This window comes from Linepithema humile, chromosome 4 (genome assembly GCF_040581485.1).
Source record: "Linepithema humile isolate Giens D197 chromosome 4, Lhum_UNIL_v1.0, whole genome shotgun sequence".
Taxonomy (NCBI): domain Eukaryota; kingdom Metazoa; phylum Arthropoda; class Insecta; order Hymenoptera; family Formicidae; genus Linepithema; species Linepithema humile.
In genome coordinates this window covers 17969769-17988568 of record NC_090131.1, presented here as the reverse complement: position 1 = coordinate 17988568, position 18800 = coordinate 17969769, and the positions used below count along the sequence as shown (strand labels likewise).

The following is an 18800-nucleotide window of genomic DNA, read 5'->3' as shown; positions in this document are numbered from 1 at the left end:
AAATGCATGAGAATTGTCTCAATGTGAAATAATCTTTGATTACTGATCAAGCGTGTTGTTAATTATTGTCGCAAGATTGCATAATTTACTCTCCTTCATGCAAGAAGATAATAAAAATAGATTTCAAGCGACTGTATAGCGGCATAGAGCCTCCGTTCATTGATTTGCAGTGCGTCATAGAGAAATAGATGACTCAGTATGGCACGATTCGTGAGTATCCATTAACCGACGACTTATCGATTCAACTCGTGAAAACCTCAGAAATATGCTCGCCGAATGTTCCGCACTCGACATTCGTAAAGTCAGGCACCAATATTTGTACAATCGCCAAGTCGCGGAAACTCGCGAAAAAAAGGTAACGAGCGCGATTTGACTTTGCGATTCTTTGTTGCGTCAAGCGGCAAGGTGAATTCGTCAGCGACATTGTGCCGCTGGTGACACAGATAATTACAACAACGACGAAGTGATTAGTAATCGATAAAGATATCAAGCGATGATTAAACGTCAAATAAAAAGATAAAATCGATTCCGCTGTGCGAAGTACAAAAATAAATCGTGCGTGCCAAACGTATCAATTAATTAATCGAATGAAAGAAATAAAGGAATTGGTTTTGAATTCCCTTTGCAGTAGGATTATTGCGTTCGCGAGTATTTAATTATTCCACAGAAATTGTAACGGTGATGTATCGCCGCAACGAACTATGCGTATCGGAAAACTGAAAAATTAAATCGTACCCCCGAGTGCATTTCAATTCCCATTTCAACAAAAGAGCTAAATGGAGTAAGACAACCGCGTTGCTATATATGAAATTCTATCGTGAAACTTAAACAATGGAGATTTCAAAATACGTTCCTTTCATCTCATTAATTCTCTTTGCGCCTGCAATTTTCCTTCCATAATTCATACATTTTCTTGCTGAAATTTTTTTAGGTAAAAGTATTGCAATTTCCGCATTTGAAATTTAAATAGCTTTCAAACGTGGGCCAATTACGAGGCGGCGGTGCTTTGATCGGCGCGGCGCACTTCGAACTCTCGACTCGACAATTCGTGAACGGCAAATTCGCTGATTACGCATGTTTACACGTCTCACGCGCCTTCTTTCCGCCGGTCACACTCGGCTGCCTCTCGCCTTCGAAACGTGTGCGAGTAGCCACGTGTGCCGCGTTACCTCGGAAACGTGATCCACCTGTGCGTTGAATGCACACGTGTACGCACACTTCTGTCGCCGCAGCGGATTCACGGTGAAAGTATTGATATCTACGCGGCACACCGGTATCACATTGAATGCGACGTAAACACGACCGTTGTGTCGGAATCTAACCAGCTGTCGAGCTTGAACACAGAATATATAAACATGTTTTCAAGATGTGTAATTCTGCATTTTACTTATTCAAAAATATATGTGCCGTGTCAGTTGAAGGATAAGTAACATCAGCGCGTGACATACGTTTCGCTTTTGTTGCAAATAATTTAAAATACATCAAACTCTGCTTCCTTCAAATTATTTTAAACGATTTACAATTCGGGATAGAATTTTATTCACAGCTTTATGCGTAATGTGAGTAACATTTCAAGGAAATCGAGAAACACACATATACAAAATATATATGTAATCTGTAGTTTTGATCTTTCAAATGTTTTCTATGAAATAAAATTATAAATGGCAATTTAATAAAGCTTGCTTTATTAAATTGGCGACTGCGATATTTAAATGAATGTTGCCGAGCGCAATCGTTATTATTATCACCGCTGCTTGCGACATAAATATGCGTCGTCGCTTCAAAGCGAGGAATTCACACACTTCATGCCTCTACATAGAAAATCATTATCTCGGATAAGAAAAAAAAGAAGATTAGAACAGATGAATGAGTTGTGCGAAAGGCCGACTTTTTCTCATAATTTATACGTTAATAGCGATTAAAATCCTATAAAAAAATTATGAGCTGTGTAGCCGCTTGAGAAAGACTTACCAGTTGAACGACCGTCATCCTGGCGATAATTTCCACGCGCGGTTTCGCACTTCCGACACCCTCATTTTCTCGGTCAGATATTTGTTCGAAAGTACGAGCAGGTATTCATTTCACAGCGGAAACGCTCGATGCGCGTGCTATTCTTTTATTCGCGTTTCGATCAATGTTTGTGTCGACCGCAAGAAATCTACGAAAGAACGCGTCCGCTTTCGTTCGAAACAATCGAGAGAGAAAGCGCTGAAAGATCCCAATTGCTTTCTAAACAACAGATTACATCTGCGAATTGATCTCGACAAATCAATTTTGTGATCGACATGATAATACATATTTCAAATGGAATAAACAAATTTAATAATTTAAAAAAAAAAATTATCTTTTTTTTTTAATGAAAAGTCGCTAAATCTCTCAACTAATAAAACTTACAGCCAAAATACCAATAAAATTCAAGCGGCAAGATTTATGAGCAATAAATAAAAATCAATGGAACGGACGGACGAATCCAAATTTGAGAACGGCGGGGAAAATAAATTTTTAACGTATCTGCGTCGCATGTTAGCGAGTTTGCAATGTAGAGTGCACATCCCGTCGGTGGACGCTGCTCAGTGAGTTTTATTTCCATCCAGAGACGCGTAAAACCGCTACATCTATGGGCGTAGCGACAAAAAAAATTGCAAATAAGGTACTCCATTTCCGCTTGCAGCAATGCATACATTGTAACATGTATGCAATGCATACATTGTAACATTGTCTAAACATGGGGACGACGAACGTTTACATTATTTCGCAGTGTAAGCGACAGTTGGCGCGCTAAAGCTCTCGTTACACGCCACGATTTCGACCTTTAATTGCCAGAATAGCATTAATCCATTGTTTTTAATGAGTTGAAACTAAGCTCGTTAGCGCTCTTGTCAACGCGCAATTGTAATTCTAATGAAAATGTGAAAAATTCAACATTTTATTCCTCGCACGAAAAATAACAGCTTTCCATATAAAACGCCGAGATTAAATTAAACAATAATTGAGTCAAGTAAATAAATATATCCGGAGCATAGCCGATTCGCAATTCCTGCAACTGCTGCAATTACTGATTATTGATTACGGAATTAATTTCATCGCCAACACAAAGCCCGGCGGACGGTTTCGTTTTTAACGCGCCGACGCTTTATCCGCGCACGTGTTCCTTACCGCTTAATCAACCAACTCTGTTTAGCACTAAATACGTGGGATTTGCGACTCCCCGGTGAGTCGCAAATTTGCAGCTCACTCCGCTGAGGTCACATCCGAGAGTCAGCACCCCCGCTCGCGTGCAGACGCAGATGTAGCTCGATACGGAGGAGCTCGCCGCGCTTGACCCACTGACCCACTTCTTCGCGCGCGCTTCCGCGTGTGCAACACTTTGTCACGGTAACGCAAACCAGGATACACGGCGGCGCACTCCCAGCATCCATTTTCGCCGTTTCCGCGCGAGCGTTTCGCGGTTTCGGCGTTGAAATGCATGACTCCGCAATTCGCAATTACGTAAATGGTCGCTGCAGCGAGCGATACGCGCGCCCTTGGATAATGTAAGCCCGTTGCGACGCGAAAAAAAAAAACAAACGCTCGCGCGTATAAAGCTAACAAGCTTTTAGAGAGATGCGACGAATATTTGAACGGAAAAAAAAAAACGATGAACGAAACGAACGGTTCTATAAATGCGCAAACTGATTGCTCCAGATGCATCGCGCTTGATTTATTATTTCGAGCACTTGACCCAATTTATGTACTAATTTTTCTCCTCATCACAAATATCAAAGTAAATTAACAGTCGAGAGTGTAACAGAGTGTATTATTTTTCCTACTGCGTATTAAATTAACGTTCTACTGAGAATATTTCTTGTAACAATATAATATAAAAAATACATATAAAACTAATTAAAACTTCCTCCATTTACAGAGTTCATATGATAACTACAATAAAATCAGAATAATAAAGTGTTAAAGATATTTTCAAAATATTGACTTTGGGCAAAAGAAATTTCAAACAAAAAGTTCCCTTCAACTAATTCGGCTGATTTTTTGCCCTATCAATGGCAAAACGCATAAAATAGACCGCGGTTAAACGGAAGCAACTGCTTCGCAACGGGTTTTTGCTGATAAAGCATTTGGGCAATTACCCTGGGCGAATGCGGAGCGAGCATGTCTCGTTTTCAACAGAATAGAGAGTAAAATGTCCGTAAAATGGAAAAAGTAGATTGTGTGTGCCTCAATAAAGTGCTACCTCAGTTGTTGGTTTAGTTTTGTTGAAAATTACGTTCTCCGCTTCGCGAAATAGACTCGCTGTAAGAATCGCGATGAGAAAAGTTATCGCGAACTTGACGTGAATATATTATATTTCAGATAATTTCAATCTGCAAAGCAGTTGCTAACACAATGTGTTTAGACGCAAACCTACGCAAGCTCCGGATTAAATCCAACATTACTAATTCATCCGATCAACAATTCATTTGCCATCGGCTTTACGAGATTACGAGGGGGGTCCCTTACGCCGCGATATAATTTCTAGTGTGACGCAAGCACAGCTTCGGCGTGGAAACTAGGTCGAGGTAGGACTCTCGTCGAAAAAGACCTGTGGGCTTTTTGCATCTCCGAAGGAGACAAAATCGCTATTTTTCATCGGTTTTAACCGTTTCAACGAGCGCTTCGCTGACTCTCGTCATTAACACCGTCTGCATTCGCCGACCAAAAGAAATAAACGGGATAAAAACTTATATCTTTTGGGGAACATATTCCCGCGACCGAAACCTTTTTTTGCGCGCTCAACGCAAACAAGTCAAATGTTTAAACAGATGATTCTAGAAAAATACACTCGAAACGTGATGAAACGTTTTAAAAATTCCGCACAATTTTTCGACCGTAATCAAAGGAAAGTATGACGAATGGAATGTCAAATATTGAATAAAATAGCGATAAAATTTTGAAAATTAGAGAAATGTCATTAATTAAAAAAAAAAACAAATTAATTAAATTATCACTCTGTAAATTATCACCTTGTTTCGAGATTCAAAAATATGCGAACTTATTGACTCAACAAATTCCTTTTTACAAGTCGTCGCTGCAACTGTGATAATTTTACAACATGCGACAAGTGTTAATTAAATGTATGACAATTGAAATCTTAAAAAAATAAATTGATTATATGGAAATGCGGAGGAGGGGAGATAACTTATTATATATTACGCTTGTGACGCGTGGTTCAACGCCTGATAAGCCCAAAAGACGTGACACTTTTCCGTCGGCGATTCCAATTGAAAGGACATTGACGCGTCTGCGTGAGCGTGTACCGCGACGAGCTGGCTCGCCAAAGGTTCAAGTCACCGGACTATGTAAACAATTTGTCTTCGTCGCCGAATCGATGTGCAAACGGTTCATTGGAAAAACGGGCGGTGTGAAACAGGCGTAAAGCTCTCCCCTATCGCGCAGCGATGGCACAGAAACAGAGTTATTATTTGACACTAGTCGATAAGCGAAGTCGTCCAACTTTTTTATCTATGGCCGGATATATATAGAGACTTCGCTCCCCCGCGTTGCGATCTCCACCGCGATGAATGAAGTTTTCATGATAGATTTCCCCGATAAATTCGCGTCAAGTCAGATCCTCCTCTCGCGTGAGATGGATGGTCATTATTTATCCCAATTTGCGATACCGAATACATTGGACAATTCAATTTATTACAAATTGATCGATGGAACGGATGGAAAGAAAAAAGGAATGATCAAAAGAATGATCAAATTTCCATTATAATAAACAATTCTTGCAGCACCGAACGAATCATCGTTTCCGCAATCGTTACAAAGTTACACAATAATACGTCGTCATCGCGTTCTTGAAGGCTCACGATTCGACGAGTCGACCACGTTTCCCCGTGGGTGGACGTAATTGAATCATGTCGAGCCTCGATATGCCAAGAGACACTCCTCTGCGAGAAAACTCCATGTTTTCCACGAAGCCAATCACGCGGATTGAATTGCGGGCAATGGAAAAAAAAATTTCGAAAAAAATGAATATCCTCGCGGTCAAAATTGCGAAAAAAGTTTTTTTTTTTTTTCAGCGAAGAACAGTGGCCAAGCTCTTGAGAGAAAGAGAGAGAGAGAGAGAGAGAGAGAGCAAGGCCAGTTTGGAAAGGATGAGAAGCGAAAAGTGGAAGAGGCAGATAATTACGCGACGGGTCTCAGAAATGCGACTCTTGATTTCTGTGTAAATACGCGACGAACGTAATTCCACGGTGAATCCCGCATAAATCCTTCTGATCTACTTCTCCGCGTGAGTACTCGACGGCGAGCGAGCGCTCGCTACTTCGAGAACTGCCTGCACTGAGACGAGAATACGACATCGGGAGGTTTCCGCTCCGCGTACGGCGTATGCTAATTAGACCTTGCTATTGCTAACGACGTGCCAGGCTCAACAGCGATTAGAATTTACTTGTGTAAGTTCCGAAGCTCGGCGCTGACACACGCATCTTGCGATCCCGAGTGTCTCAGATAGTCACGCAATATCACTTTTCAGAAATAACCGATTAACAGCTTCTACGCTTCTGTGCTTTTCACACGAGAAACTTTTCGCTTAGCGCATTTGTATTGAACATAAAATATTCAAGCTAAAAATTGAGCAACAATTCTTATCAAGTTGAAAATGTAATTAAAAATTGAGAAATCACTCGATAAGAAATTATTTCGAAAGCTAAATAAAAATATATTCGTTATCGCACGTTTCTTCGCGATCAACGCGAATATTTGAGATTTCTCAACGACGGACTCGCGATCGATATCGTGCTCGGTTACCGCGATTTTCGTATCAAATGTCAATTATTTTCGCTAATGGAACGTGGGACGGAACGGCTATAGAGCGATGGCTTTCTATAGCGATGCATGTCCGCCTAGAGCGAGCGTTCCGAGAGAGCTCACGACGTAGAGCAATGTGGCCGAGGACTATTAATGGAATCAGAAAGACTACCGCTAGAGACGACGTTCCTACGGCCGCTCTTTGTCAAGCCACGAACGAAGACTGCACAATTTCGGCGACCGCGTTAAAATTATCCTCCCGCACTTCAATGAAGGCGGATAGCGTGCAGAAAGTGATATACACGACGACACGTTGCAGAGTGCGGCTCGCGCTCCATGTGTTTATACCGATAGCGAGGGCAAATATACAGTTAACGTTCGCGTGGGGGCGATGCACTGATCGTGCGGGAAAAACGCGCACCGCCGGAATACCGCGTAATTAGACTAACAAAAGCAAGGAAATATTCAGTCAGCGTAACGCGCCGGACAAAATTATGACACAATTCGCAACAATTTAATCCAAAATTATGTAAGCTGAATCGTTTATCGAAACGTACTCAAAGATGGGCGTAAAAAATATAGCGGTGGAAGGCATTTCACACGACGTTCTCCCGACTAAAATATATTCCCTCCGTCGGTCCTTCCTTCTGACAAGTTTCGAGACACGCCAGCTTGCCTTCTGAGGCTGAAATGTATATATCCTGTATATTTTATGGAATACAAGCGGCGTAGACACATTTCTCGTAACTCTCCTAACAATCATAGTGTAACAGGCGCCTCTAGGCTCCTTCGGGGCGAATGCCGAACGGAATCCTCGGGCGTGTTGGAGCAACGCTTAAGTGGGTCACCGCGGAACGGAGCGGAGCGCGCGGTATCACCGATGTACATCGTCAATCGCTCGTTTACAGCCGTTCCCAAACGACCGCGCGCTTTTGTGCACTAAAGTGCGCGCGAGCGACCGGCTGTATTTACGTACGCGGTAAACCGTCGCGGAATATCGCTGCACGATGCACGTGACTGAGTGAGCTAATTCGACTTAGCGCGATCCACACGCCCTTACTTCCGCGATAGAATGAGGATAAAAGCCTTGCAAGCGTCTTCGCAAATATTCCGATGTCGAGCGAATTTCATCTCGCGGATTCTTCGATGGATTTGAAATCGATTTTTTTTTTTCGCAACGAAAGAGCGATCGGAAGTCTTTCTCCGCGCGAATCGTGCTTGAGGCAATTCCACGCGGCTCAATCTTATCGATGCGCTTTTGCCGGTCTAGTAATAATGCCGCTCGTCCCGCAAAAGTCGCGGTATCGGCGAAACCGAGCTGGCGTGACGCGCTTTTCAATCCGACACACATCCGACACCGACGAAACGTTTATCGTCGTAATCGTCGCAAAAAAAAAATCTCGTATTGTTTTCGTACTTTATGCGATCGACCAAATACTTGCTGTAATCTTGCAAAATCGCGATAAACGCTGCGTAACCGTATGACCGGCAAACAAAACACTACGGGAACTGGTTAATCAAATGGCAAACAACCGCGTCCGCACGTCTCATTATGCAGCTGGCTTTCCATACATCCGTATGCGCCGCGTAATGTGCATACGACGTAAATATTACAGGATGCAGCGAACTATCGGCGGACGAGGGAGATGAAAGGAATGCCTCCGGCCGGTTCTCTCTCTCTCTCTCTCTCTCTCTCTCTCTTTCTCTCTTCCTCTCTTTGGCGCGGCGAGAAATAAATTAATCTTATCGTCCGGTAATCTAACTCTGTTGTTATAATCAGTTATTATTTTTCTCAACTTTTCAATGGCTGTAATAATTATCTGTGAAAAATAACGCGCGTCGCGCGATTCCGTTCCAAGCCGATCGCAATCGCGTGTCGGCAGCGACGCCGGTCGATTGTTGAATTAATTACCATGCGAGTTGACCACTTTTGTATTACGTTATTTTCGCTCCGATATCGCTAAGTCGGAAATTTTTAGACGGTCTATGTCCGACAGTTATTGATTGTACGCGCTGCTCATGTTCCGCCATCGCTGCATGCACTGTGTGTGTATGTTGATGTTCTACTTCGATATAAATACCGATTACCGCTCAAAGACTTCATCAAATGAATTTCATATCGTCACTTTCTTACGCGACAAATCGACACTGGAATCATCAATGTAAAAATTAAACGCACTGCAAATGCGTTATTATTTAAATAATTTCAATTCAAAAAACGTAAACATTTTTCATCATAATTATACAAACGTTCCAAGAAAGATAAGATAAGTTAAATTTGTGGCATTAGAAACAAATCTATTTATACTTCTTGAAGAAGTTGCGGCTGCTGAAACTCACTACACATCAGTGATGTTATAATTTTAGCGTTCGCATTATACGAATCTCGATGATCTAACGGCAATTGACCGATATGAATAAAATTTTCATGATGCAATTGGAAGCGAGACGAAGAGGAGAAATTGCAAAAAGTTTTGCGAACACGCGCGCCTCTGATGTAGTAGATTTTAAACGGAACGGCAGCTCCGTTCAAGGGCTCCGATACATTAGCACGAAGTCAAGGTGAGCGCATTATGCAATGCTAAAGCGCAATTAAAATCACAACGAGAAACGGCAAGAAAATAATCGATACTTAACAATACAATAATTGAAATCTCGCTCACCCTACATTTTGAATATGAAGGAATTTTTTTCCATTGTCCGGGCATCAATTTTTTCCCCAAAGAGCTACTTTGCTAACAAGTGGCAAATGTTTATGCACCGTGCGTTATATAATTTTCACAAGTCGATATGATATAAGACAAACATGCTCGCTAATAAAATAATGTCATGTTAATAATATACGTTTGGACTAACAGCTTATACGGCATACTTAAAGCATATATTGCCTGACCATATACAGTTATATATATAATGTACATGTCGCGTAACTCAATCAATATATGTAGATAACCAGATATCAAAGGCTGTATCTTCTTCAAACAACTTGCAATACCGATATATCGGTCCAGTTTGCATAATTGGTAATCTAGCGAGGTGCTACATGTTTCTCTCAAAGTATAGATTATATACATATTATAAATATATGTTGAAAGAAATTTGCATTTTTATTGCCTTATTTCGCGCATGTTTAATATATTGATTGAATACGAGATTGCGTTTCTGTCTCACAAAGATGAGTCGATCTCACAGTCGATATATAATTTTCTGCAACTTTTAATCATAAATATTTGTTATCGACAACTTAACACATTTTTCGTGAAAATTATAACATCCACTTGGAAAGTGATATTAAAACTTATCTATCGGGTCACTTTTAGAATTTGTCTTAAAAAAGTGTTAAATTTTGTAATTTTACTTAGTATAATTAAATGTTTTACGAGCTCTATTAAAATAGGAATTAAATATCGTTGAATGGTATAATTAAATCATCGTCCCGTCGATAATAAACCACTCGATCAATTGTAATAGAATATTCTCTAACCGCCGTTGTCAAGTTTCGATTGATCAGTGAGAAAACACGGTGTATGTTAAATACGCGGCTTTCAATGAATCGCTTGCAGCTCGCGCCGCACACATTTGGACACAATCAAGAAACTGCCGCGCCATGAAACCCTTCCGTTCCGGCATACCGAAATCGCGCTTCGCGTTTACCCATTCTCGCCCGTCAGCACAACGCGAACATCCGATATATAACTGGAATTCAACTCGCGTACCCTCGAACGCGATAGTTCGCCGAAGCGACTCGATCGGAACTTGGTAACTATCCCCAGTACAATTAATAAAATTGCAAAGACGTGCTCGCTGACTCACTCGCGGACTTGTGCGGAAAGTTACGTAACGAGTTACGAAAGAAAAAATATTATTTCGCAAAACGTTATATGTTAAATGTGTAAAGTAATATCTATCCATCTATATATCGCATGTACGCCATGTAATACGTGTGTATCAAAGAAGGTAATGAGACTGCCAAGTTCTCCAAACGCGTGCAGAGTTATTGATTCCATAACTTGGAACGAGAATAACCAATGCTGATCAACAATTTCGAGGTAAAGCGATTAATCCTTTATACACTCGTACAAAATTCATGGGATGTTCGATATAGGTAAAAAGTAATTAAATGATCGTTGATATCGGATCATATTTTCACATAGCACGTTCGATATCAAAAAAAAAAAACCTATTACAGCCATTTAACTTATTTACGAGCTCCAAGATTCTGTATCATAAAACTGCAAAGTAAAAATGTAGGAACCATAATTAATGCGAAGCGTATTGTTAAAGTAAAGATAATTTCGCGGACACGCTAATGTAGTTGGAAAGAATTAACAACGTGATCTGTTTTAAAACGTTACAAGAATATCAGAAAAAGTTCTTTCATTAGCGCGAGCTTATTCTAGCTTTTCTCATAATGAGCTTCGACTTTTTGTTTTTTAAATACTCCAGCCCGTCCTTTCAGAATCTAACCGAGCAAATTAAAAGCAACGGAAAAATCCGAAACTGGCCGTGCTCATTTGAAAACAATCCGAAGGAAACTTTTTGATTTCGCAATCCCGGAGTTTCTGCAACTTCACGATGTTACGACGAGGTTCAATTATTGCTCGACAGAGTTTCCGATGATTTTTTATTGCGGAGATACTCTATTTTTATTTCTCTCGCAATTAAAAAAGTTCCATACGCTCGACAGCGTGCTACGGACAGACGTGCTTTTACCTGTCTCGTGACTGCAAAATGAACGCGTGTAAACGAACTCGCGTGCGCGAGCGCAGCTGCATTTGCCGGGGTTATCCGAAACACGATCTAATTTACATCGTTCCGGGGGTGGTTCAATGATGCTATACTCGTCGACGGCGGCAAGTGAAGGGTGGCTGAGAACAAGCGAAACCGTACACATGTGTAGAGGGGGAGAAAAAAAAATAGTTGGTTATGCAATTGCGAGTAGCGGCGATCGATCGCGAAAGACGAAATAATCGGATAGTCGGCATTATCAGCGTCGCATTAACTGCGCGACGGCCGATTGCCCGGCGAATTGCCAAGTAAGCTCTTTTAATCAATCACCAGCTTTGTAATTTGCGAACTGCGAGCAATAGTAAGTGCAAACTGTGAGAGCAGATTAAAGTTCCACGATTGATGCGAAAATTGTTCTCGCATCTTGCACTCGCGGGATGAGTAAAAATTTTTTTCAATATTAAAGCGCGGGATTTTTTTGTATAAATTTACCTACATAAAAATCTAATTTGAATTTTTTCAAAAATTAAAAATTTCACATTTTTAAAAAAGTTTTAATAACGCAGCAGCGATGTCTAATAATTAGTTAATAGCGATGCTGAGAAAATACTGACGTCTCAATTATCACATTAAACACGATGGTACTATAATTTTTTTTCTGTTTCTCAAATCTCCCGACAATTTTTTGCAGACCTTAACGATGCATAATGCAAATCGGATCCAATTGCGTTGAATATCACGTTTCTACAATTTGCTCGGGTAATCCAAATGGAGATTACTCTGTGGAATGCTCCGCCGCAAGTGTAGCCTATCTCGTCAGAGTAAAAGCCCAAGTCCCCGGGTCTGGTCTTAAGCAAATGAAGTTATACTCGCGGATGCAGCTGTGCCGTTTCAAAGGACCTATCTGAAACGCGATCTAATTTAACGCGTTACGAACGAAGGTAGCCGCGCGATTTCAGCTGGTTTACCGGCGCGATCCGGGGAGGGTTGCGGAAGGTCAAGAAACTTTCATCCTCGTCACGATTTATTTTCCCATCCTCGCGGAAAAACGAAATTCATTACGCGATTGTGGAATTTTATTCAACCCGCCAAATTGACGTAATCGCGATAAATTTGTTTCATCGCAAAACCGCAATCTGTTTTCTCGAGCAACAACAATTCGATCTCACTCACGGCTCGAAACGAATTATTCTTGTTTAGCCGCATTTCGATCACGATTTAAATAAATAAATAAATAAACATTTCAATTTTGTAGATTTAACGTTTGAAACTCCGGCGGTGATCTTTTTTTAATTTCTATCTACAAAACAATCGCCAACTTGTCCGCGTTATCCACAATAAGCGGATATTCGTACTCGGAAAACGTACAGTCGTGTCATTAACGAGGCGTATCTTCGACGCGATCTGCTTGAAAGCCGTCTTAAGGACAGTTGAATGCATCTCTCCCGTCGACCAAGGAGTCAAGAAACTTTCTTTCGCGAGGGCCGCCTGCCAATCGATAACACGCTTCGCACGCATGTCCGGCAAACCGAGAAAATCGCAAGTACGAAGCGGTTGCATAAGTGTTTCCGGTTTTGCGAGATGCGCACGGACCTTGGAATATCGTGATGTGAAAACGTATTGAGCGTTCCGCCATCGTATTTCAATCATGTTCCATCTCACAATGGCAGGCGCAAAGTTTTCAAGTTTTTTTTATTCCCGATAAATTGCAGCGCTTGCGAAAAATAAAAATCACGCAAATCGAATTACGATAAGCTCCACACTACCAAGCGTGTCATAAATTCTAGCATCCCGGATTTCTAAAAACAGTCATCGACACACGTCTTTTCGAACGTATATTTTAATTCTGGTATGATAATAATAGTAGTTCAAGGTGATACGCAAGAAACTATGAAATTGAGCGTGACACAACCCGAAGGCCGTCCGCTGAGCATTGCATTAGCTTCAATGTCGGGCAAAATTACAGTGATAAAAATCATTAACCGTAATTGCACATTGCTGAACACCGTTGTGGAATTAGATCGGATTTTATTTGTAATAAATATGCAAAGCTGAAAAGTGAAATCGAGTAAATGGACCGGATTTTTAACGAAAGAATTGCCGCCGAACAAGCCAATTATCACTTTACACAGCCTAATTAAATCGATGAATAATTGCAGAAGATTATAACGCTGTTTATAATTTAAATTATTTATAAATATGATTTTTAATTATATTTATAAATAATTTAATAAATATGAATTATAAATATCATCGGACTGCATTGTGCGATGTGGAAACGTTTTACATCGTTTCAATCGTATTCAAATGAACATTCCAGGTTTATTCCACGCAGGATTCATTCCATCATCGCACGATGCGTTTTGCTTAATACAATATAATATGTAAAAATAGAGTGGTACTTACTCCCCCGTGGACCGTAGAACTTAACGGAGAATTCATTTAGTCCTCCTAAGATTGTTACCTCGTGTTTGCTTTCTATTCTGTTTGGGGTGAAAAGTTGAGGAAAATTGCTCTCTCTCTCTCTTTCTCGTTATATCACGCGCGATTCTCTGTGTCTCCGCGACGGGAGAGACAAATCACGGGTTGTCTGTCGACGGCGAGAAACAACATGGTAATCAACGTAACGATGCACTTGGAAAATTGAAATAGAGGTAAGAGATGTAAAACTGTGCCAGGTCGACCGTTACAGCCGACTCGTCTATCCAGCCAGTATAATACATAACGTTTGATAATGTATTTGACAAATTGTGTCCTTATTTTTTATTTTTCCTTTTTGCAAAATAAAATCTATGTCATTAAAACGCGAACTGAACTTATATAATGTCAATAAATTGTGCTATTCAAAATCTTTGTGTTAAACAAAAAAATAAATATAGAGATTAAAATATAATATTTTATATGCAATATAAATTCGGAGCTTTCAAAATTTTCCAATAATCTCAATAACATGATTTCGATAATATAAAATTTCAAATCTCAATTTCAATCTGGCTGAAACGTTGTTGATTCAAAATGTATGCATATTTAGATTTCAGCGATATATATATAATTTAAAGTCTCTATAATCTTTCCTAGAAATCATCGACTTTAGAAAAGAATTTTATTGCAAGTAAAAAGTGCAATCATCTGACTGTTGATTAAGCGCGAGGAAATATCGAGAATTTGCAAAGTGAAATATTGTAATTTTCATCCACCATACATAGCTATGAATAATGCGCCTTACCTCGCGTTGCTATGAATACAGCGCGCGTACGCGTTTAAAAAGGACAAGAATTACAGTAAACTCTCACACACACACGCACACCATGAACAGGATATACTAGCGGAGATCGCTGGCTCGCTTATCGCTTGTGTAAGAGCAGAACTTTCGATGCGTTGTATTAGAAAGTGCTTATCTAAACGGCCTTTCGTGGTATGTTTACCGTTTTTCTTGGGAGACCAAACGCGAATCAGCCTCCGTTGTGTATGAAACACGAGCGAATTTTCCAACGTTGATTACGCCAGAATAAATCGAAAAACGAATTTCACTTGGGCGAACACGATCTCGAGCGAGCGACGTGAATCAATGTATTTTAACGAATACATATAACGCGCGGATGATCGACTTTTCACCGGGGGGAAAAAAAATAAACAATCAAATCGAATCGAAGTATCTTGCGCTATCGAAATACTTGTTAAACCACTCATTGTGTCGCGTCGTTTTTTGCAATTCTCGTGCCGCGCTGCGTCATAATTTACGAGTTACACCTTTATCACCGCACAAAATCAGTACCATGCGGCGCAGTAACAAAATCCGTTTTAACTAAATTATTCAACGAGCTGCTCGCGCGCGCGTGAAACGCGGTAGCATTTTTTTTTTTCAACGCATTAAAATGAAAACATCATTGATTTAATATCCCCTCGTTCCATCATCATTAATTTAATATTCCCTCAAATTTAATTTTGCCCGTCTGTGAAACCAAAGTGATAGCCACACAAAAAACTGCTGGGAGTTTTTCAAACATTTATCGTGACGATATATTAATATCATAACGATATAAACAACGTTCTATATTTATCACTTCATATAAAATTGATAAACAAACAGATACAATTTCGCAGGCAACACTGCACAGTCTTTCGCGTCTTCAATCAAATTTCAATGTTGTGAGATTCTGTGATCTGCACCGCGTTGTCAAAATGGCTTTTCCTGTGGAAAAGGAATTAGCACAGCTGTGACGCGTGATCCGACTTATGGTAAGCACTTTCTTAGTGTTGCGGCGAGCGGTTACAAGCTGCATTCAACGCGCGAGCGTTACTCTGCTCTCACCTGCAGGGGCAGGTTCGACGGCTTATCCGCAAGACTGTCTTCCATGAATACGCCTGATCTCGCAGTCGCTCGTTGTTCGCGAACCCTGCGTCGTGAACGCACAAAGCCTCCGCACACGCAGGGCAGAAACAGAAGCAGCTCGTCGAACAATGAACGGATGCTCTTCGAGGAAATAGACTGGCGAATCGCACGTGGGTCTCGCCCGTTTTGCACGCGTGCCGCTTAATCGTTTTCTCGTTGCGACACACGATAGCACGCCTTCGTCACGCGGCATTGATTAGAATAACTGTCTCTCCGCCTACAGATTTCATCTGGAGTGCGCTGAGAAAAATTGTTGCAGGTCTCGAATCCTTATTATTAAATATCACGATAGTAGAATCCCAATTTCGCGACGTAAAAAAAAAAATCCCCCCGACAAGCTTCACCGAAAATGTCTACATTTAAAAAATTTCTCGCATTTCTAGATTCTGAATTTTTCCTCTCCTCATCTTTTCACGGATTTTATTTCCACGGTTCACGTATTACATCCGCGAATTACGCATTTTATTTCCGCGGCTTTATAACGTTACTTCATCCACGTTAAAAGCCACGGACGAAACGAGATGGAGGCAGCGCATCATAAGTCCGCCGGAACCCGAGCCAACGTCACGATAAAAATTGCAGTCTCTACTTCAAACAGAAACCCGATGGTGCCTCTCCCGACAGCGATACGCAAAAGAAACGGAGACACACGCTCGCTCGGGAGGCGCGAAGCAAATTTTTGATGACGGGACGGACGGAAATCGCGCCGAATCACCGCGCTCGCATTCCGATTCCTTCACGTGTCGACGGGAATCGTCGTCACGCCGACGTTCGCAAGCGAGCAGGCAAGCGCGCGTTGTTCTGTACACACATACGCAACTTATCATTATCGCAACGGGAGAGAGGCATTCGCGCAGTCGGTGCGCTGAAAGTCATACTTTTCCTGACACGGAATCCACAATCGGCCGGCCTATCCCCGTTACTCGCATTATCGCGGAATAATGGAGATATCATCTCGCGTGTGCGTCCTATCAAATGATCATCTCTATTCATGTGCTCTAATACACACGACTGAATTAGCGGTGGTGCAAGCATCCTGTTGCAGGGAGGAGCGGGCGGCGTGCGTATGCGCCTGACAGACGCATCCAGCGCGCGTTATTAAAGAACAAATCGCGTCCATGTTTCAGCATGTAGCATCGACACAGAAAAACCAGAGATAAAAACCCACGGTTGAATATCCAAAAAAAAAAAAAAAATAGAAAACAAAGCTGATGGTTAAAAACAACACATCGCGCGTAAAAAATATCAAATATCGAGACAAACAAGCAATATTTATTTCGGAATTTTAATAATAGCATTCAAAGCTGGTTTTAATTCCCGTTCGCGCGCGCGATGTTAGATAGCGTAAAGCTGAAGAAGAATTACATCGCGTCCGTTTCGGAGGGAATCGGCGGCGCTCGAAGCCGCCGGCGCGACTGCCGGATAATCCTGCGGAACTGCGGAAATAAATTCGCGCGTCGGCGAACTAGCAGAACCCGCATTCCCCGAATGCGTTGTGTAAAATGAGCGCAACGTTTAATTCAATTGAGCGGTGCCGCGCCCGTCGAAATTGTCCGGAAGTTTCTAACGCTCCAAGGATTTTACGTTCCCATGGCGCGCGCATACGCAAGATACACGCCATAAACGAATGGAGACGAACGGAAACGATTGCTCAATCCCGAGGGACCGTTACGTTCTCTCCCGCTCGCGCAACGCGTTGTTTACAACATTGAACCGAGGACGCGCACGATCGTTTCTCGCCGCCTATTCCCTACCATCTCTTCCTATGCATTACCTTATTGCCGCTCTATCGGCCCGCCCGTGATTCCTTCTCATCTCTGTCGAGATGCGCTTTCTCAATCGCGGCCGTATATCAGAATAGGGAAAGCCGAGCTGAATTTGTGTCAGAAAGTTTAAGAGAGAAAAGAGAGGCCAGAGAGAGAGAGAGAGAGAGAGAGAGAGAGCTAGAGAGAGAGAGAGAGAGAGAGAGAGAGAGAGAGAGAAAATTTGAATAAATAAATGAAGAATCCATAATAAGAAAATATTATAAAAATAGGCATAAATTTGCAAACTATCAGTGCAAAAAAAACAGAAAAAATCCACAAAAAAAATAAAAAAAAAAGCTGATTCAAATTAGTTGACGTTGAAGGAATCGACGCAGTAAGCTTTCCGCTTTTTTAAGCGAATTAATTCGTTACAGGCTTATCAACAAAATTGCATCTAAATTTGAAACGACGAAATGATAAAAGGTATCAAAAACCGCAAAAGATTAAGCATTCACAGAGTCGAGATGAAAAAATCACGGTGTGCGTAACGAGAGACTTTATTTTCCAATACACTTTACGGCTCTAAGAAAAAAAAACGAGCGAGGAGAGAAAAAGCTATCGACTTCGCGATCGAATGCGTAGAGGCCACGACCGAAGGAATCGATTGCCGGCGTTGTGAGAAGAAACATGACCGGATTTCGTGGTTAAGATTATCATTGCGGATCGTGTCTTTCACTCGCAACACTTTTTCCAACAGACAAGACGATGTTTCTCACGTTGAACTCGACGAAAAGAAACGTAACGTTTTAATTTAATTTTAATTAAATAAAATTGTTTAAATTAGAAATTAAAATTAAAAACAAAGCAACGTTTCCGTTTCAAATATTCATGACGTTCTCGCTTCGTGCGCTCTCCGCACAAAATATAACGATAATGTAATACGTTATGCTTAGATAATCGCACGTGCGAAATTGAAGGTCTTTCGGGCGATAAATCGTGCGCAAACGCGAGGCGACCTGCATTTTTATGACGCACTCATTATTAATTAACGTCGTGCGCGCGATCGACACGCGGAAACGCATGTAATTCGCTCGTCGATACACACTTCACGCCGGGACCGTGTTGTAATAACAAGCGACCTATTC

At 41.2% G+C, this 18800-nt stretch overlaps 1 protein-coding gene across 2 annotated transcripts in view; it reads right to left on the bottom strand.

Moving 5' to 3' along the window:
- UbcE2H (ubiquitin conjugating enzyme E2H) overlaps nucleotides 1-18800 on the bottom strand; it is a 37033-nt gene that overhangs the window by 9416 nt on the left and 8817 nt on the right. For both annotated transcript variants that reach the window (XM_012364610.2, XM_067353830.1), the window contains exon 3: nucleotides 13924-14000. In XM_012364610.2, coding sequence (XP_012220033.1) covers nucleotides 13924-14000 — 77 coding nt within the window. The remainder of the gene's footprint in view (nucleotides 1-13923; nucleotides 14001-18800) is intronic.